This window comes from Sebastes fasciatus, chromosome 9 (genome assembly GCF_043250625.1).
Source record: "Sebastes fasciatus isolate fSebFas1 chromosome 9, fSebFas1.pri, whole genome shotgun sequence".
In the NCBI taxonomy this organism is placed as follows: Eukaryota; Metazoa; Chordata; class Actinopteri; order Perciformes; family Sebastidae; genus Sebastes; species Sebastes fasciatus.
This window is the reverse complement of record NC_133803.1, coordinates 30,859,448-30,880,037: the sequence shown is the minus strand read 5'-3', so window position 1 is coordinate 30,880,037 and position 20,590 is coordinate 30,859,448. Positions and strand designations below refer to the sequence as shown.

General features: G+C 40.6%; 3 protein-coding genes across 4 annotated transcripts; 2 read left to right on the top strand and 1 right to left on the bottom strand.

Moving 5' to 3' along the window:
- Positions 1-248: 248 nt before the first annotated feature.
- On the top strand, positions 249-4,557 carry LOC141774505 (uncharacterized). 2 transcript variants are annotated; one of them, XM_074647220.1, is made up of 4 exons: positions 249-479; positions 2,082-2,140; positions 2,381-2,622; positions 2,706-4,557. In XM_074647220.1, the coding sequence occupies exons 1-4, from the start codon at positions 369-371 to the stop codon at positions 4,322-4,324; spliced, it is 2,031 nt and encodes a 676-aa protein (XP_074503321.1). In that variant the 5' UTR covers positions 249-368; the 3' UTR covers positions 4,325-4,557. The 2 variants fall into 2 exon arrangements, with proteins under 2 accessions (XP_074503321.1, XP_074503320.1); XM_074647219.1 differs by having other exon boundaries at positions 250-479; positions 2,082-2,622.
- Positions 4,558-5,414: 857 nt separating this feature from the next.
- Positions 5,415-14,460, top strand: apmap (adipocyte plasma membrane associated protein). The gene is made up of 9 exons (XM_074647217.1): positions 5,415-5,646; positions 6,734-6,850; positions 8,207-8,322; positions 8,686-8,778; positions 9,715-9,831; positions 10,269-10,443; positions 11,043-11,177; positions 11,334-11,526; positions 11,854-14,460. The coding sequence occupies exons 1-9, from the start codon at positions 5,555-5,557 to the stop codon at positions 12,061-12,063; spliced, it is 1,248 nt and encodes a 415-aa protein (XP_074503318.1). The 5' UTR covers positions 5,415-5,554; the 3' UTR covers positions 12,064-14,460.
- A 361-nt stretch (positions 14,461-14,821) lies between these two features.
- On the bottom strand, positions 14,822-18,108 carry LOC141774504 (cystatin-F-like). Its single transcript, XM_074647218.1, has 4 exons — positions 17,939-18,108; positions 16,591-16,769; positions 15,802-15,924; positions 14,822-15,019 (listed from the first exon to the last, which is right to left on the bottom strand). The coding sequence occupies exons 1-4, from the start codon at positions 17,988-17,990 to the stop codon at positions 14,918-14,920; spliced, it is 456 nt and encodes a 151-aa protein (XP_074503319.1). The 5' UTR covers positions 17,991-18,108; the 3' UTR covers positions 14,822-14,917.
- Between the last annotated feature and the right edge of the window lie 2,482 nt (positions 18,109-20,590).

Below are 20,590 nucleotides of genomic sequence, written 5' to 3'. Positions count from 1 at the left end.
ATATATATATGTATATTATAGTTACAAATACATAACAATTAATATATTACAGATATTTAAAATTTAAAAACAACTTTTGTGTAATAATCATGGGTAATAATGTGTAATACTGATGTAAGTACTCAGTTGGTTATAAATAGAGTTTTATTGATGTATTTTTATTGCTGTTGTTGTTGTTGTTGTGGTGGTGTGTTTGACTTCCGGCCAGCAGGGGGCGGTCATGCGCACTTCCGCTCACTCCTGCTGTCGTAAAACCGGATGTGACGTCAGTGAGGTTGCAGTAATGGCCGCTCAGTGACAACAACACCAGAGACTGATCCTCTGTGAGGTTTAAGTCCTCTTAATTCATCTTTATTTGGTGTTATAAGATGTGTTCCTCTGTGGAGCAGCTGCTGGAGGACTTCCTGTTGACGGTGGTGACTGAAATCTGTCAGCGACTCAAACACAGAGAAGAAGAAGAAGAAGAGTCAAAGACTGAGGTCAGCTGAGTACTCTCAGTAGTACTTTCACTGCAGTAGTACTCTCTTAGTAGTACTTTCACTGCAGTAGTACTCTCTTAGTAGTACTTCTACTGCAGTAGTACTCTCTCAGTAGTACTTCTACTGCAGTAGTACTCTCTCAGTAGTACTTCTACTGCAGTAGTACTCTCTCAGTAGTACTTCTACTGCAGTAGTACTCTCTTAGTAGTACTTCTACTGCAGTAGTACTCTCTCAGTAGTACTTCTACTGCAGTAGTACTCTCTTAGTAGTACTTCTACTGCAGTAGTACTCTCTTAGTAGTACTTCTACTGCAGTAGTACTCTCTCAGTAGTACTTCTACTGCAGTAGTACTCTCTTAGTAGTACTTCTACTGCAGTAGTACTCTCTTAGTAGTACTTCTACTGCAGTAGTACGCTCAGTAGTACTCCTACTGCAGTAGTACTCTCTTAGTAGTACTTCTACTGCAGTAGTACTCTCTCAGTAGTACTTCTACTGCAGTAGTACTCTCTCAGTAGTACTTCTACTGCAGTAGTACTCTCTCAGTAGTACTTCTACTGCAGTAGTACTCTCTCAGTAGTACTTCTACTGCAGTAGTACTCTCTCAGTAGTACTTCTACTGCAGTAGTACTCTCTTAGTAGTACTTCTACTGCAGTAGTACTCTCTCAGTAGTACTCTCAGTAGTACTTCTACTGCAGTAGTACTCTCTCAGTAGTACTTCTACTGCAGTAGTACTCTCAGTAGTACTTCTACTGCAGTAGTACTCTCTCAGTAGTACTTCTACTGCAGTAGTACTCTCTCAGTAGTACTTTTACTGCAGTAGTACTCTCTCAGTAGTACTTCTACTGCAGTAGTACTCTCTCAGTAGTACTTCTACTGCAGTAGTACTCTCTCAGTAGTACTTTTACTGCAGTAGTACTCTCTCAGTAGTACTTCTACTGCAGTAGTACTCTCAGTAGTACTTCTACTGCAGTAGTACTCTCTCAGTAGTACTTCTACTGCAGTAGTACTCTCTCAGTAGTACTTTCACTGCAGTAACGGACTTGAGGACTTCCTCCACCGCTGGTTATTAGCTTTAGTTATTCATTAATTATATTATTTAATACAGACTAAAAACTGAAACACTGAAAAACTGTTACTTTATTATTATAATAATGATGTATAATATTTAATCTCATATCTTCACATTTCATATTCAGTGTGTTAACTGTTTAGGTTTTTCTTTCAACATTTTATTATTTTATTTTAAGTTCTGCGGTTTTAACAAGAGAGATGTTTTTTTTATTATTATTATTTTAATCCGAAAATATGTGAGAATCAGGTGATAACCCCAGAAATATGAGATTAAAATGGTGAATTCACGTGCACATTTTCTCTGCTGGGAGTCAGATTATTGAATTTGACAGAGAATGAGACATTTGTTTTCTTTGTTCTTTATGTTTTTAATATAAAATGTACTTTCTGCTTGTTTATGTATATTGAATCTGAATGATTTACACAGTTTATTAGGAACACCTGGTTAAAACTAAATCAGCCTAATCCAACAATAGATCCCCTTTATATATATCATTTATATATATATATGTATACGTGTGTGTTGCAGGAGGAGCTGCTGGCTGTGATGAGGAGACTCGGAGAGGCTCTGCTGCAGGAGCTGAGGAGGCTGCAGGAGAAGAACCAGGAGCTGAGGAGGCTGCAGAAGGAGAACCAGGAGCTGAGGAGGCTACAGGAGGTGAACCAGGAGCTGAGGAGGCTGCAGGAGGAGAACCAGGAGCTGAGGAGGCTGCAGGAGGAGAACCAGGAGCTGAGAAGGCTGAAGGAGGAGAACCATAAGCTGAGGAGGCTGCAGGAGGAGAACCAGGAGCTGAGGAGGCTGCAGGAGGAGAACCAGGAGCTGAGGAGGCTGCAGGAGGAGAACCAGGAGCTGAGGAGGCTACAGGAGGAGAACCAGGAGCTGAGGAGGCTGCAGGAGGAGAACCAGGAGCTGACGAGGCTGCAGGAAGAGAACCAGGAGCTGACGAGGCTGCAGGAAGAGAACCAGGAGATGAGGAGGCTACAGGAAGAGAACCAGGAGCTGAGGAGGCTGAAGGAGGAGAACTACGAGCCGATGAAGCTGAAGGAGGAGAACCAGGAGCAGAATTACAGTAAGGACTCAATGAACCAGCGTCATGTGATCAGAGGAGCTGCTACATGTTCATCCTTCCTTCTCTTTCATCTCCCTCTGCAGCAGGAGACGTTCAGGTGGAGCTGAGCCACCAATCAGACGCTCCGACAGGTGACAGCAGCCAATCAAAGCAGACTGGTCCGGCGGGCAGCGGGCGGACCTTCAGCTGCAGCGTCTGCAGCAGCAGCTTCTCCAGACGGACCAACCTGAGCGCTCACATGCGAGTCCACAGCCGAGAGCGGCCCTTCACCTGCCCCACCTGTGGGAAGGCGTTCTCCGCCCACAGCAGCGTCCGCGTCCACCAGCTCACCGTGCACAACAAGCAGCGGCCCTACCGCTGTTCTCACTGCGGGAAGGCCTTCGGGACCCGCGGCCACCTCAGGACGCACCAGACGTCGAGCTGGGGGCGCCGCGGCCGGCCGCTCACGTGTTCGTCCTGCGGCGAGACGCTGGCGGCGAAGTGCTGCCTCCGAGAGCACAGACTCACCTGTCAGAAGACAAACGACAGGTTCAGGTGTGTGGAGTGTGGGAAAGAGTTCTCCAAACACAGCTACCTGTCTGCACACCAGAGAGTCCACCTGAAGGACAAACCCTTTAAATGTCCCACGTGCGAGAAAGGATTCACCACGCTCCGCAGCGTCCACGTCCACCAGCTGACCGTCCACAAAGGACTGAGGCCGTTCACCTGCAGCGTCTGCAGGAAGACCTTCAGCCAGCGGAGCGGCCTCAGAGTTCACCAGAGGACGCACACCGGTGAGCGGCCGCACACCTGCGAGCAGTGCGGGAACTGTTTCTCCAGCCGGAGCAGCCTGTCGGTTCACCGCCGCGTCCACACCGGAGAGAAGGCCTTCAGCTGTGACACCTGCGGGAAGAACTTCAGCGTGTCGGCCAACCTTCGCCGCCACCGGCTCGTCCACTCGGGCCGACGGGAGTTCAGCTGCGACGTGTGCGGCAGCAGCTTCACGCAGGCGGGACACCTGAAGGTGCACCACGCCGTGCACAGCGGCGAGTGGGCGTTCATCTGCAACGCCTGCGGGAAGGGCTTCAGACAGCGCAGCGCGCTGCTGGTACACGAGCGGAGCCATGCTGGCATCAAACCGTACAGCTGCAGTGAGTGTGGAAAAAACTTCTCCTCGTCCACGTCGCTGAAACGCCACCAGCTGGCTCACAGCGGGCAGAAAGCTCACACCTGCCACGAGTGTGGGAAGAGCTTCACCACCGCCCAGATCCTTAAAACTCACCTACAGCTGCACGCCGGCAACAAAGTGTTCTCCTGCGACGTTTGTGGCCGCGGCTACAGCTCGCTCAGCTACCTGAAGACGCACCGACGCAGCCACTCGGAGGGGAAACTGTTCAGCTGCGCTCAGTGTCAGAAAACGTTCTCCACGCAGGCGAGCGCCAAGCTGCACGAGCGCACACACAGTGGAGAGAAACCGTATGTCTGCGAGTTCTGCGGGAAGAGTTTCAGCGTGTCGCAAAACCTCGTCAGACACAAACGCGTCCACAGCGGAGAGAAACCGTTCGAGTGCAGCGTCTGCGGGAAAACATTCAGTCAGAACAACAACCTGAAGTCTCACCAGCTAGTTCATACGGGTCAGAAACCGTTCAGCTGCTCCTCCTGCAGCCGGAGCTTCACCTCCATGAGGAGCCTACGGGAGCACAAGTGTGTCTCTGCTCAATAAACGCCGCAGACAGGAGGAGTCCAACAGGAACAGTCCGACAGGAACAGTCCGACAGGAACAGGATGTAATTTGAGGGTGAAAGGACTAAATCGAGTGAAAAATTAGTTATTTGATGGAAATATTTATCAGAAATCTTCCCTGACATCATCCAGACTGATCTCTCATATGTTCAGGCCGAAAAGACATGTTTGTTATTGTGTGTAAATACCATAAATAAATAAATGCAACATTCATTTCTGTCCCTAGTTTTCTACTTTCTTCCCGGAATTTAAAAGTTTAAAGTCCATTTAATGATGTAAATGACATGTTTTTAGCTCCCTTTCATGTTTATGGTAATATTTGTTTTGCTTAATTTATTCTAATTTATTATTTGCTTTTACTTTTGATTACTTTTTTTTCACTTTTTCATTTATTACTTTTTCTTTTATGACTTTCTTTTGTAATTAGTGTTTTCCTTTTTATGTTTTATTTTTATTAAAAAATCATGTCTTTTTTAATTTTAATTATTTTTCACGTTTTTTTTTTACTATCTTTTGTAATTTTTGTATTTTTTTTTTTTTTTGCTTTTTATTTAATTTAATTTTCCTTTAGTCTTTTAAAAAAAATTTAGTGTTATTTTTTTGTTTTCTTTTTTAAACTTTTTATAATTTTTTCTTATCTTTTTCTTTTTATGCATTTGGATTTTCTATAATTGATTTATAATTTATTATATATTTATTTCAATTTATTAATTTATTTTTTTCTGATTTGTTTTTATTTTATATTCTTTTGTAATTGTTTTTTTGTGCTTTTTTTGCATTTTATTTAATTTAATATTTCTTATGTCTTTTCAAATTTTACAATTTCATTCGTTTTTTAGTTTTATTTATTTTTTCTGTTTTCTCCTTTTTTCTTATATCTTTTTCTTTTAATTAATTTGGATTTTCTATATTTTTTAAAAAATAATTTATTGTATATTTATTTCATTTAAAAAATATATTATTATGAAGTTTGTTAAGTAATTTATTTTTTTTCTGTTTTGTTTTTATTTTTGTAAATTTTGTAAATGTGAGATGTGGGTCTTTTGTTTTGAAGTCACAGACCGGAAGCTGTCAGTGGTCGGTGAGGTGTACCGCTCCGGTAGGATGGTCAGTCGGTTCTCTCCGGTTTTACTCCCTCTGTTACCGGGTTAAACATCAACACAGCGAGCCGCTCCAGCTGATCCGAGCCTAACCGAACCGGGTTAACGTCATGAATGAGACGGAGGGGCTTCGGTACCGGCGGGTTCAACGACCGCATGTCATCACCGACGAGCTGCCGGAGCACCAACACAAGGGATCCAGGTACGGAACAGAACCGGAACAGAACCGGACCGCTGTCTGACCCACCGAGCACCGAGCTCAGAGGCTGATTGATTATTGATTAGATTACCGGACGTGTTTACGTCTGACTTATTGATCATAACGAGTTGATTTCAAACAGGAAACTGGTTATTGATTACCTGTTAGCTTCCGGTTAGCTTCCTGTTAGCTTCCGGTTAGCTTCATGTTAGCTTCCTGTTAGCTTCATGTTAGCTTCCGGTTAGCTTCCGGTTAGCTTCCTGTTAGCTTCCTGCTAGCTTCCTGCTGATCCACATAATTAAATAAGGCAGCAGCTAAATACAGTGGTGGAAAGTAACTAAGTACACTAACTAAAGTACTGTACTAAAAATTTGAGGTACTTGTACTTTATTTTAGTATTTATATTTTGTACTTTTTAATAAAGCAGCAGAGCCACGCTTCCGCCATTTTGGACTGAAAGCGACTACCGGCATCAGTAAACCTAAATTATTTCTATTCTATTTTTTATTTTCCACCAAAGCAGCCCGTGTTGAATAATAAAATATTGTAAATATAATAAACGTTTTCAGTCCAAAATGGCGGCAGCGGCTGTTGTCGTCTGTTTGATTCCTTAATCTTTGTTTTTACTGCATTACATTTATCTAACGGCTCTACAGATTCAGATTATTAAAACTAAATCTGATCAGCTAATAAATGGCGATGTATTAGATTATTATAGGGAATGGGAACGTGACGTCAGCGACCGCATGGCGGCCATTTTTGGAGGATGGAAGAGCCATCCGCTGGCTGTTTACTGCAAGTGTCAAAATATAACACAAAACACTGCACAGAGAATAAACAGACTAAATGTAGTGTATAAAGTATACAGTCAGACACAAAGGTAGGCTGACGTTATGGGTTTCATTTAGCTAGATACGGTAGATTAAATATGACTGTGTAGTTGGCATTTGGCTTGTAGATCTTAATGTCATATACAGGGTCTGAAATTAACTCTTCACTTCCTGCCAATGTATTTTTTTTGTCTGCCACTCGACTGTAGATGATAATAAAGTTGATGTTCTCAGTATTCAGGTGTTTTTTCCTCTCTCAGCACCTACAGCGGGAAGGTTTTCCAGGTGACTCTGCTCTCTCTGGGCGCCTTTCTGCTTCTTCCTCTCCTGGTCATCATCCTCATCCTCGAGTCTCCCATCCACCCCGAAGCGTTCAGGTGAGTTGGTCTGCTCTCCCCAGCAGATATTTAATTCTTTCAAACATTTCAGTCACAGAACAACTTCTGTAACGTCCATCAGACCTGAGAACACCTGGAGGATTTAAAGGAGCAGTGTGTAACATTTAGGGGGATCTATTGGCAGAAATGTAATATAATAACAATAAGTATGTTTTATTTAGTATATAATCACCTGATAATAAGAGTCATTGTGTTTTCGTTAGCTTAGAATGAGTCCTTCATATCTACATAGGGAGAGGGTCCTCTTCATGGATCATAATAATCTCACATTAGATGAATCTTTATTTAAACTGATATTGATGAATTTCTAACATTGCTGTGGTTATACGTATCTGATGAGCCACAGTGCAGGAGGACTGAACACGGTGTGAACACACAGTGAATATTTGAACTGTGTGAATATCTGCTGACTCTGCAGCTCCTGCTGGTTAATAATTCATGAGAAGAAGCATTAAGAAACATCTGATGCAGACACTTTATCCTGACACACAATCTGAGATGGACTCACAACTAAACTATTTTACAGTTAAATTATTAGACATTTTATATCTATATATATATATATATATATATATCTATGTCTATATCTATGTATATATAAATATCTATATCTAAATATATAGATATAGATATATATATACATAGATATAGACATAGATATAGATATATATATTAGACAGTTTATGCTGCCCTCTGTGCCAGGTCACTCTTGACACTTTAATCTATACAGCAAAAATAAAACCTACCGTCATCGATTTGTTTCAGGAATTATCTAGAAATAAATGTCAATACCTTCTATAAAATAATAATAATAATAAAACCCTTCATTCTAATAAGTTGATTTGTGTTGGAAGCCAATGACATACTCAGTTTTCTCTTATTATATATAAACTCAGACTTTAAGACTCAGTTATGGACGGAAATGTCGGGGACACTGTTAGCGTTTGAGAATATAGTTTACATTTTTCCAAAATAAAGTTGTAATGTTTTGAGAGAAAAATATTAAAATTAAAATGTAGTGAAAAAAGTTATAATACTTTGAGAATATGTTGTTATACGGTAACGTGAGTAACATTTTAATATAAAAAAAATCAAGTTGGAATATTTTATTAATATATATATATATATTAATAGTTGCATTATTTCTACATTGCAGTGTTTTGAGTATTAAGTTGCTAATTTGAGAAAAAAAGTTGTAATATTTTGAGAATAAAGTCACATTATTTCTAGAAAAAAGTTCTAATTAAAAAAAGAACCTGTAATACTTGGAGAAAGAAGTTGTGATATTTAGATGAAATAAAGATAAAAATGTAAATGTTGTTTTGTGTGCTGCAGTCTGAAGGATCCTCCGGTGATGAAGGGCTGCTGGGAGCCCAACCTGAAGCTCCGAGATGCTCAAAGACTGTTTGAAGACCAGATCAGTGGACCAGAGTCCATCGTCAACATCGGAGGTCAGTCGGATCCCTTCCAGTTTAGGTTCAAGTTTAGTTTAGTTTAGTTTAGCTTAGCTTAGCTTAGTTTAGTTTAGTTCAGTTTAGTTTAGTTGAGGTAAAATGTGACTGTGGTAACCAGTGAAACAGAAACACACTGACCCTCTAACTCTGCTGCTCATCACATTTTGAAACATTCAGAGGTCAGAGGTCGGAGGTCAGTGTCCTGCCTCAGTCTGGGTCAGAAAGAGCACACGATCACAATGAAATGAGATCTTTATGGCTTCATATTCAACCTGACATCCAAAAGGTTTAGTTTAGTTAGACGATGAAGACCATGAAGAAGACTGAGAGCTGACAGATGTTTGTCTCTTCTGTCTGCAGATGTTTTGTATACCGGAACAGCTGACGGGAAGATCGTGAAGTTGGTTGGTCGAAGAATTCACACGGTGACGAGACTCGGAAAACTGCCCTGTGGTGAGAAAAACTGAGCTTTACATTCACTTTGATTAACTTTAGGTTTAGTTTAACATTCAAATATGTTTAAGTATAATTTAAAGTTTAGTTTAGTTTAAAAGTTTAGGTGACATGGTGCCTGGGGTTGCTGCTACTCTTGACTCAGTTATCTGGTGTTTCTTCTCTGTAGTTTTAACGGTCAGTTTCTCAACCGAGTGAACAAACGCTCCGCCATGTTGACACCTGCTTCTGCTTACTGTTCACTTTCTGCTGTTTCAACACTAAACACACAAACCAGGTCAAACATGTGACGTCCAGTAAACTCTCCGGGTCGACCACAAACACAGTCACAGACTCTCTGATCACTGAAGTGTGTCGGTTTTATTTGAAATGCATCTTTTAATTTAATAAAACACAGAATGAATAATAATAATAATACATTTTATTTATAAAGCGCTTTTCTAAAAACTCAAAGACACCTTACACAGAACGTTAAAGGAGCAAACACTGACGGGTTACAAACAACAACAGAGCGTTTTCTTATTGTGAAACAGGAAGTGAGTGCAGGGAAGAAGGCGTTTTATTTTGACACAGCGTTCAATCTGACTCTCTGAGGGTTGAAATGAACTTATTGTGGCGGTTCTTCAAACAGGAAACTCACTGATAATTAGGGGTGGGAAAAAAATCGATTCATATATATATATATATATATATATATACACAGTATACTGTATATACCGTACACATATATATAGACATACACATTTCTCCTCGTTATTCAGGTGTGTATGACGGCTTTAATGTTCAATTAAACTAAATTAATAACATTTTTAATGTAGATCTACTTCAGTTTCTTCTCGTGTGTGAAATGTTTAATATAAATGCGGTTATTCTGAAATGAAGTGATGAGGAACATGAACATCTTAACCTGAGTTCTTCCTGCCGTGTGTCCTGCAGGCTCAAAAGAGGACGAGCCCAGCTGTGGGAGGCCGTTGGGGATCCGAGTCGGACCCAACGGGACTCTGTTTGTAGCCGACGCCTACCTGGGTCTATTCGAGGTCAACCCCACCACAGGTAGGATCTCTCTCTGTTTCCTTCCTGCTTCGTTCTGACTCTCACATGTTCATTCAACAGTCAACATGTTTATTTCTTTATTCTGTTCTCCTCACAAAAACAACAACAACAACAATAAAAACAATTTTAATATCACACAGAATCAATAAAACAAGCAAAATATAAAGTGAAATGATTAAAATGTTCCTAAACAGCAGCAACTACAGTAGTGGTAGTAAGTGTGTCTTGTTTTAGTGACGTTTGTTTGGTTCGATGTTCTCTATAAAGAACAAGTTCTCCTCGTATCACTTGTTCACGGAGTCAACATGTTTTATAGTTTTTGAGATATTTCATATTTAGCTGAGATCAAGAGGAATCTATCAGCATTTCCTGATGACCAGAAGCATCAGAGTCTGATCTCCGTCCTCAGCGTGTCTCTGGGTTGTTCCTCTGTGCAGGTGAAGCGACCCGGTTGGTGTCGGGGGGTCAGGAGGTCGCCGGCAGGAAGCTGTCGTTCATCAACGACGTGGCGGTGACTCAGGACGGGAAGAAGTTGTACTTCACCGACTCCAGCAGCCGGTGGCAGCGCAGAGACTACATGCACCTCATCATGGAGGCCACGGCGGACGGACGGTATACGATTACACCGCCTCTTCACCTTAAATCTTCTTTTAGTAGAGATATTACAGGCTTTTATTTCTACTGTCTTTGTTTCATATCTGATCATATTTCAGTGAAAGTCCTCTCTAGAAACACTTCCTCCATGTTTACCTGACGTCTAGATAAATTCAGTGTAATGTCCAGTTCCACAACAATATAAAGTTTATATGGAAGATTTATAGTGCCTGTTAAATAGTAAAAAAAATAATTAAAAAAAGAAATGAAGAGAAATGCACTTTTAATTTTTTTTAAATTTTTTTTAAAAAGCTCTTCAATTTAACTTTTTTATTTTTTTCTATTTTTGTCTTTATAGCAAAGACTCGTGTTTAAATTATATTGATCAATAAATGTAAACTGTACATATTAAAGCAGACACAACAACAAAATGATATATTTGAAGTAATTTTACAATACATTAGTTGAATTTAAAAAACTAAATTAATTGTTCTGGTGAGCACGCCAGAACAGACATGATTCTTCTGTAGAATTAATTAATGGATAATTGTTTCACACTTCCTGCTGAATTTTCACATTAAAAGCCCACCTGTGTGTTATATGTTGTTTCCTGTCAGAGTGTTGGAGTACGACACAGAGAGCAGAGAGCTGACGGTGGTGATGGAGAACCTTCGATTCCCAAACGGCATCCAGCTGCTTCCCGACGAGGAGTCGGTGCTGGTGGCGGAGACCACCATGGCCCGGATACGCAGGTATGTACTGCATATGTAATACATGTCTTAAATGGTTCATATCACAATACAGGTGTAAAGTATGAGAAAAAGTCCAGTTTTAGTATCAGTACAGAAACTCGGGTATCAACAATCAGTTAAGAGTCTCTATGAACTGTCTTCGTGTTTCCGTGTCAGAGTCCATGTTGCCGGTCTAAACAAAGGCGGGATGGACACGTTCATCGACAACCTGCCCGGTTTTCCCGACAACATCCGTCCGAGCTCGACCGGAGGTTACTGGGTGGCCATGTCAGCTGTGCGGCCAAACCCCGGCTTCTCCATGCTGGACTTCCTGTCCCAGAGACCCTGGATCAAGAAACTCATCTTCAAGGTAAAAAGGGACAGAGAGAGACCAGGTCCAGGCTTCCAGTTGGTCCTCGTGTCCTCGTAGAGACGATAACGACCCGCAGGTGTCCTTGACACTCTATAACGACTCTCATGTGTCCTCATAGAGACAATAACGACTCGCATGTGTCCTCGTAGACACAATAACGACTCGCAGGTGTCCTCGTACACTCAATAACGACCCATAGGTGTCCTCTCAGAGACGGACATTGTTATGTAATAAACTTCTTTCCTACCCTCCTCCCTCCATCTCTCCATCCGTCCTCCTGCCTTCCTAACTGCTTCCTTCTTTCCTTCCCTCCCTCCTCTCCAGCTCTTCAGTCAGGAGGTGCTGATGAAGTTCGTTCCTCGGTACAGCCTGGTGGCAGAGCTCCATGACGGCGGCATCTGCACTCGGAGCTTCCATGACCCCAACGGCCTGGTGGCGGCCTACATCAGCGAAGTCCACGAGCATGATGGGAATCTGTACCTGGGCTCCTTCCGCTCGCCGTACATCGCCAAACTAGACCTGCGTAAGGTCTAAAAAAAAGGAAAACGCTGAGTCGATCGACGGACATACAGACGGACATTTGTGACTTAGTCTGAAACCGTGACACGGCGTTCGTTCCTACCAGTGATGTCATGATGCACCAGGAGGTGAAATAGTCACAGGTTTGTCGGACTCGGATGGCGGTCGGTCAACGAATTTGTTCCAGAGTGAAATTTTTGAGGGATTAACGCAAAATTAAATTGAAACATCGATGGTCTGCAGAAGGTGAATCCCAGTGACGCCACCAAGAGGACAGCCATCGCAGTGGATCCCCCGACATTGTGTTCATGTTAGCCGTTTTTGTTTTGTGGTCGTCATGAACCGTACTCTGGCGTATTGGTTCGGAAACTCAGGTTCTGATCGGCAAACGATACCCGGCCCTGCAATCACGCTTACCTGGTGAAAAGAAAAGAATCTCGCACTAACCGGCTGAAAACAGTGCTAGCTAGCTAGCTAGCTAGCTCAATCTAATTAACTCGCTCACTAGCTATTTGGCTTATTCACCTGTGGGCTAGCTTGCTCATTGTACCGCTAACTAGCAAGCTGCTGCTAAGTCATGGTGACATCATTATTTTTCCTTGGTGTTTTGGGTCACCCGCAGGTAATTTTCTGTCTACCAGAGCTAACTCTGTATTCACTGGGTTAGCATCGTTATTGCTACTAGCTGCCATTTCTCACTTTAATATATATTAGCTAGCCTGAGCTGACAGATGTCATCAAGGATGAGTGTCGCATACAAATGTAACTCTAAAGAATCATTTTATTTTCTAATTACGGAAACCTGTCTAATCAGTTTGAGTTGATTTACTTTGAATGACGTCCATGTTTGTTTGGTTTTCTGACACCAAGTCAGATAAATCAGAGCTCAGAGATAGTAATAATTCAGAACCCGACTGTCATGTGTCATATTTAGCATGTTGGCATAATCTCAGGATAACAAGCTTTGGTACTTCCTGTTCTGTCCCCACCAATAGGACCAGTTACTGTTACCAACCAGTCCTGGTAGCCTGACTTAAGGCTACCAATCTTACCAGATGTGTAAAATGTGAGAGAAAAATGTCCGAAAAATATATCAAAAAAGGTGGAACAAAGGCAGAAGAAAAGTCAGAAAAAAAAGTCAGAAAAATGACCCAAAAAGTCAGAAAAAATGTCAGACAAAAGGTGGAAGAAAGGCAGAAGAAGAGTCCGACAAATGTCCAAAAAAAGTCAGATTTTAATGTTTTTTTATTATAAAGCAGGCTTAAGTCCTACATAAATACTGTGAAAGTATCGAAACGCTCAATCCACAGGGAAATACACACAGCCCGTATTCAGAAACTCTGAATTTGAAAAAATACGTCAGGATTTCTGTCCATTTGTGATGTCACAAATATACAATATTTAGACCCTTTACACAGATTTAAACGTAAACATTCTAAATGTGTCCCAGTTTATTTCCTGGTTGCAGTGTATGTGAATGTCATCAGCTGACAAGAAGTACACATGGACCCAAGCTGTTGCCTAGCAACGCAATTCTGTTGCAATTTCGTCGCAATTCTGTTGAAATGCGCTAAAACAGAGCGTTTCAGACAGAGGGTGAATACAGGCATATTAAGGCTGACAGTATGAGGAAAATAGTTTTTTTTTAACATTGCAGCATGTGAACATGTTCTAGTAGAAACACAAAATACAAGTATGAACCTGAAAATGAACACGATATGGGACCTTTAAAAAAAAAAGCATAATAAAGGCAGAAAAGTCTGAAAATTGTCCGATAAAAGTCAGAAAAAAGACGGAAGAAAGGAAGAACAAAAGTCTGAAAAATGTCCGCAACACCAGAACATGAACAAATTATTAAATTAAATTTGTTGTTTCCCGTGGACACAACAGGATATCTGATCGTAAAACAACACCCTGAACATACCTCACAGCATAGAAACATCTGGAAAGATAATCTTTAGAACGTCTGGAGGAATTAGGCCCAAAATCATCTTGTTTCTAGCGTAGTGTGGACCCCTTAGTTTAGTCCTGATTATTAGAAGAGATGATTATCTCGAGATAACTAGTGTAGATGACTAAGTCAAGATAACGATCCGTTAGCAGCTGCTGTTCCTGAAAGCAGCCGATGATGATCACATCTGTTGTGTTTGAAGACGTTCTTCATGTCTGAGCTGTTGAGACCAGCTGCCAAATGTAGTTTAAGTCTCTGTTGTTTTGCACTAAGATGTTTTAATTTTCTGTTTTTAGCATCTCAAACCTTTGTTTCTGCTTCAGTGTTATTTCATCACATTAGTTTTGATGTGTATTTTTAGATGATATCTCTCTGAACTCTCTTCTCCTTTATTTGGATCTGTGTTTGTTTGAACCTGTTCTGCAGCTTTTCAGCTTCCTTTAAATAAAAACAGAAATAAATCTGCTGTTTTAATGAAAACCATTCATTTACATACTAAATATTTCAGAATAAATAATGTCTGTGGTAGACTGGACATTATCAAGTAATAGACACAAATAGACATTTTAAAGTAAAAGTATTTTTTTCTAATTATTTCAGACTTCACATACTGATTTGTTGCATGTTAAACATTTCTGTGGCATAATAACTTTTTTTTATGTTGAAACAAATGTCACAAATTCAAATTGTTGTCAGATTTGATACAATATGTACATCCTTCTGACCAGCAGGCGGCGTCATCGAGGATTAAAGACACGACTGTTTCTCCTTCACTGAACGCCGCCGAGTGTCTCAGTAAATATAGAAATAAATCTGCAAAACTTCACTATCCAAAAGGCTGATTTTATTTTGGTTTTACAGGTGAGGAGGAGAAGGAGGAGGAGCAGCAGCAGCAGACGGGTGGATGTAACATCAGCATCACAGGCGAAGATGATGGAGGTTGGTTTTACAGTTAAGCTTCAGAGTCGTGGTCTGACCCTGCCAGGGGACCACCCAGACCTCAGTGTGGCACTGAAACGTCTGGAAAACACAACAGGAAGTACAAGTTTCACATTAAAGGGACTGTTTGTAACTTCTTAAACGTATAAATCATTGCGTGTCGGTGTCCCATGTGCACTCGTGTGTGGCTACGCTGTTCAGACTCAGACTCCAACACAAACTACACGGAAGCACCAAAACCGCAAAGTTATATCTAGTGAAGCCCGTCTCGAAAACTGTGTTGGCCGCGGTCAGGGGACGTTTGTGCAGAAATAAATGCTACAGCTCCACCAGACCAACAGAGGTTTCCCGTGTCTTGTGAAGTGACGGGGCTCCGCAGCGAGAAACGTTATCGTCTCCGACCAAAACTCCGGCGTCTCCCCTGTTCCCTCCGGCCGCGGTCGGGAGGCTGAGGCAGGAAAAGCCAACACTAGGATCAGCAGTGATTCATGGAGAGACCTTCGTCTGGTCAGCTAACATTACTGCCAAGCAGCTGAAATATAGAGTGATATTGTGTTTTTAGCTGACGTGTGTCGCCTCACTGTGTTGAGCGATGATTGTTCATGTCTATGTAGAGCGAGCGCGAGCCCGAGCAACAGGACGCTGACTTTCATTGACTTAACGGCCACAGGTGTCGCTGTTAACAAGCAATTTCTGATTCTTACAAACAGTCCTTTTAAAAGTCCTTTAACTAAATATCCTGCCCTCTAATTAACACATTATATCTTGTTTGTTTATTCAGTACAAAAAGACTCCAGGAAGTCGTTCGTCTTATCGAACTCGCCTGGAGAGCAAACAGACTTCTACTTCCTGTTGAGACTCACCTGGTGCAGACGACCTTCAGGCTGAAGGTCACAGTTGGACAGGTTGTCGTGGTTGTCGTCTCGTTTACGGCAGACGGTTCTGGAGATCTCCAGATCTACGATGTACTTGAGCCCCTTAACCAGCTGAAACACAGTACAAGTACCTCAACATAGTACTCACTACTCTACTAGATCGTCCTCATGTTAGTACTGTATTTGAGTATATATTTTTATTTATAAAGTCATTAAAATCAGCTCCACCTTTAGTGAACATTCAATCATTGCACCAACATAACTTCATAACTTCCCATTTACCATGACGAGTAAATTCAAATGTGTATCTTAAAATGACCTTAATCTATCGGTTAGGGTGACATTAAAATACAATAACCTATATGATATGTACACAAAGACACTCACAGACCTTTACCTCCACATACTCAACAAGGATGGACAGAATTACATTAAATACACATAATTATAATAAGATAGAACAGATGGATATTACAGTGCTGACTCCAGATTTCACTTTAAGTTATAGATTAATTTAAGTGATTTTAACCTGTTAAAAATCCTTTAAATCTCTTGATAGGTTACAAAGTGTACAAAGTACGTTCATGACATCATCAGTACGGGTACATTACAGAGTTTCCTGATTAATGTAGAAACTGTGAAAGCGGCATGTTGTTAATGTTGTTTAACTTTCAGTTTTAGGCCTGAATGTAACCTCATGATCAATCTGTGAGGGTATTTTAAGGTAAATAATTGACCTTTGACCCCCCCAGACATGAAGTGTTTCCTGCGTCCTACCTGCCGCTGTGCTCTGTCGATGGCGGAGGGCTTGAAGAGGAAGGCGTCGTTTGATTGCCTGTTGTAGAAGCCGGCAGCGCTGAGGACGGCGAGCAAGAGGCCGGGGTCCGTCCTGCTGACGTTGCTGGGAGACCCGGGCATGGAGCGGCCATGATGGCTGCTCGCCACCAACCTCACCTCTGCAAGGGAAGAGGAGGACAGTCACCTCTGCTGACCTTTGACCTCAACAAGGTGCTGTTTGTTTCATCGTATTTATTGTCACAGAAGCAGCTGATTAAATATAAAAGATATCAAATAGATCCAGTTAGATTTGCTTCAATAACGTTTGTTCTGATGGATTCTTCAGTCTGCAGGACGTCTACAGTACATTTACTCAAGTACTGAACTTCAGTACAAATCTGAAGTATTATTGTACTTTCTACTACACTGCATTTATCTATTCAGACTCTTACACACCAAACATGTGAAGAGTTTATAAAACCTGATGTTTAGTTATAAATTAACCTCCAACAGTTTATACAAGTACAGCTGAAACCATTAGTCTATTAATCAATTAGTCTATTAATCAATTAGTCCATTGACAGGAAGTTAAAGTCTTCTCAATATTCTCCGTCTTGTTCCTGATGAAGTGTTTTATTTATCATCACTAAATAACTGCAGGTTTATTATTTGATGAAAAAGAAGCTTGTTTCTCTTTTGAAGCTAAAACCAAACTTTATTAATTCAGAGGGAACTGGTTGTTCAGCAGCTGAAGAGCAAAGTGAGAAAAAGTGCAAATAAAACTAAATATAAACAATCAAGATTATTAGCTTAAAATTTCCAGAAAAAAAGTCTGAAAAATGTAAAAATAAATAAAAAATAAAGGTCTGAAAAATGATTAAAAAAAATATTTTAAAAAAAAGTTTGAAAAAAAGTTTTAAAAAAATGTCTGAAAAAACGCAGAAGAAAAGTCCGAAAAAAGTGTGAAAAATGTCTAAATAAATAATTTATAATAATAAAGAGACAATAAGTCAAGAAACTGAAAAGAAATGCAGTTAGACCAACGTAAAGATGTTTGATTATTACAGTATTGTGTATCCTACTGATGAGACAACGTGCTGTCTGATCATATCGATGTACAAACGTAAATTCATCTTAAATCATTTTAACTTTTCAAACAACTTCTGGAAACTTTACATTTCTAACTTTAGACCTAATTTTAGTGTTAGATTTACTAAACAGTGAGTCAGTTTGTGGCTCATGTTCAGTGTGACTCTGTTGAAGTAGAAAAACTGGATTAATGTGTTCTGACTTGACTGAACTAAACATTAAAACAAGTTAAACAAAAAGGAAACAGGAAGTGTTTTACCCAGAACGGCGAGCAGCGAGCCGAGCAGCAGCAACATCTTCAGTCCCATCATGCACTCTGCTCTTGTCTCTGTCAGGACTCGTCTGTGTTTCCTGTGAGGCGGCGACGCTCTGACCACATATCAGTTTGTTGTTGCAGGACCGGCCGGTTCACTTCTTCTTCTCACACATGTGATGTCACTTCCTGTACCTGCTCAGAGACTGAAATAACGCTGAGTCATGAATCTACAAACCTCACAGGAAGCCTCCGTTTCCCAGCATGCACTGCAGCTCAGCAGCACAGCTGTCTCATCAGAAACCTGTCAGACTGAAGCAGTCTCAACATGAAGATCATCATCTTCATATTCATCACAACGAGTGACGGCGTGTCGCAGGTCATTGATCTAAACCTCTAATTATAACATCCTGCACAGTGACGGCAGTTCTGTTGCTGCTGAACATTAAATATACGGGTGTTTCTACAACTCCGCTCACTTTTCACTCTCCATCATTAAAAGAAATCAACCTCTGTGAGTTTGAACCATCAGAGTCTGTAATACATATAAACATGAACACAACATGACATCTAGTGGTTCAGACTTTAATCTGTAACATGTTTATTTGTGATGGTTTAGTGGCCATTTGTAGCAAAAATCAACCTTAAATCAAAGGCCCACTGATGCACCATGGGTAATGTGGTTTACGCAGGCAAAAGAGTCCATGGTCCACGCAGAATGTTTGTGTTTCTGATGATTTAATTATCCAAAAAAGCAGCAAACGATGCACAAAGAAAACATGGATGTCACTGCCGCTCTTGTTCTGGTAAAAAAAACATAAGCCCACCCAGGTGCATGCTGGTCCTATCTTCCTGCCTACCTATATAACCACCGGTACACCCACCGTTTACCCAGTAAACAAATAATCAACATAAATAAATGTTACGTCCGAAAAGGAGTAGGAAGAAGTATACGTTTAATGGTTCAGCCCCTTCTCCATGACTCAAACAATTAGCTCAATATGTATCATATAAACGTTTGTGACTGGTAGCCTATATTCCTTTTCTTGTTTCAACATCAATGTACAAAATACATTCACATTGGGTATTAACGGGCATTAGTCTGACTAAAATACACATCCTGTTTTTACACTAAACCTGGTCCATTAAATGAGTTCCATACAGCCCTGCAGCTGCAGACTGGAGGCCAGCAGGTTGTTATTTCTTTCTTTTGCTTTCTCTATTTATCTGAGCTTATTTCCTTGTGCTGCTGCAACAAACCCAATTTCCCGTAGAGGTTTATATTATCTTATCTTACAGTCACTTAGCGGTAGTTATGTTCCTGAAACGCTGGTCGCCAACCATTGTTAAAAAATGAAACCAAGTCCAAAACCTTTGTGTGTGACGGTGGAGACTGTTGGACACGTCAATAGTCCTCCAGTCTGTGAAGGTAAGACAGAGTTTATTCAAGTTTAACTGTCTGAAGTAGAAGGGAAACCATTAATATTTTAATCTATTAGTCTGTTGTGAGAAAATGAATCAATAACAGTATTAATAATCGATCACAGAAGTGTGTGGGTGAAATCAGTTTATTGCAATACTCTATTGGGTTAATGGAGCATGACATCATGAGGCGGGTCGGGCGTGGTACTGGACTGTTGTGGTTCAGAGGGAGCTGAAGCTGGTTTAAACCCTCACCTGGTGGTCCTCAGAGACCGGGAGAGGAGCTCAGATATCCTATTAGAGCCGCCGGTCCAACATCTGATCCGGATCTTCCTGGACGCCTCCCTTTGTCCCTTTGGAGGTTTTCTGTCCAGCTGGTGGGAGACCCCGAGGTAGCAAAAATGTCTGTAAAAAATAAAAGTCTGAAAAATGTCTGAAAACATTTTTGAAAAATGTTAGGGGGAAAAAGTCTGATATTGTTTAGACTTGTTTAGACTTTTTTTCAAACTTTTTCCAAACTTTTTTTTTCAGACATTTTCCAAACTTTTTTTTTACAGAAATTTTTTCATACTTTTTTTTCCCAACATTTTTTATTTTATTTTTTTTTACCTTTTTCAGATATTGTTTAGACTTTTTTTCCAACGTTTTGCAAACTTTTTATTTTTTTTTCACTTTTTTCAGACATTGTTTAGTAAATTGTAATTGTTTAATTTAATTATTAATCAACGTTCCAAATTGATAGTTTAGCATATATAATGAGACTATATTAACGTTTTGGTCATTGGTCCCTGATTCCAGGGTGGTGCCCCGTTTATTATTGATGTTTATTGATAATCTTTATTAATATTAATAATTCTATTATTATTTATTAATTAATTTGCTAATAACCAAAACCTAATAAGTAGAATCCCTACAACATAAAATGTCTGCTTCCTGTATAATCTTCAAAACACATTAACCCTGACAACATTCTGCACACTCACAACTTATATCCTAGCAGGCCCCTGTTGGTTACACTACGAATGTCCTCATTAGCAAACGGCTAGCACTATTTCACACAACATCCTTGTAACTTTCAAAACTCCGATATAAATCTCATGTTTGCATTACCACTGGTCCGTTATTCATACACATTCTTTATACATCTGTGTCGCTACTTTTATACATCCTTTAACCACTTTAGCTCACCTGGAAACACAGAAACACAGCACATTAGCATTGCGCGGCTACATACTG

Excerpts from the sequence above, each read along its gene's own strand:
- LOC141774505 (XM_074647219.1), top strand. The coding sequence starts at position 369 with ATGTGTTCCTCTGTGGAGCAGCTGCTGGAGGACTTCCTGTTGACGGTG. Across the intron at positions 480-2,081 it reads AAGAAGAGTCAAAGACTGAG|GAGGAGCTGCTGGCTGTGAT; the intron begins GTCAGCTGAGTA and ends TGTGTGTTGCAG. Across the intron at positions 2,623-2,705 it reads GAACCAGGAGCAGAATTACA|CAGGAGACGTTCAGGTGGAG; the intron begins GTAAGGACTCAA and ends CTCCCTCTGCAG.
- apmap (XM_074647217.1), top strand. The coding sequence starts at position 5,555 with ATGAATGAGACGGAGGGGCTTCGGTACCGGCGGGTTCAACGACCGCAT. Across the intron at positions 6,851-8,206 it reads ATCCACCCCGAAGCGTTCAG|TCTGAAGGATCCTCCGGTGA; the intron begins GTGAGTTGGTCT and ends TGTGTGCTGCAG. Across the intron at positions 9,832-10,268 it reads CGAGGTCAACCCCACCACAG|GTGAAGCGACCCGGTTGGTG; the intron begins GTAGGATCTCTC and ends TCCTCTGTGCAG.
- LOC141774504 (XM_074647218.1), bottom strand. The coding sequence starts at position 17,990 with ATGATGGGACTGAAGATGTTGCTGCTGCTCGGCTCGCTGCTCGCCGTT. Across the intron at positions 16,770-17,938 it reads CTCGCTGCTCGCCGTTCTGG|AGGTGAGGTTGGTGGCGAGC; the intron begins GTAAAACACTTC and ends CTTCCCTTGCAG. Across the intron at positions 15,020-15,801 it reads CTGAAGGTCGTCTGCACCAG|ACGTTTCAGTGCCACACTGA; the intron begins GTGAGTCTCAAC and ends TGTGTTTTCCAG.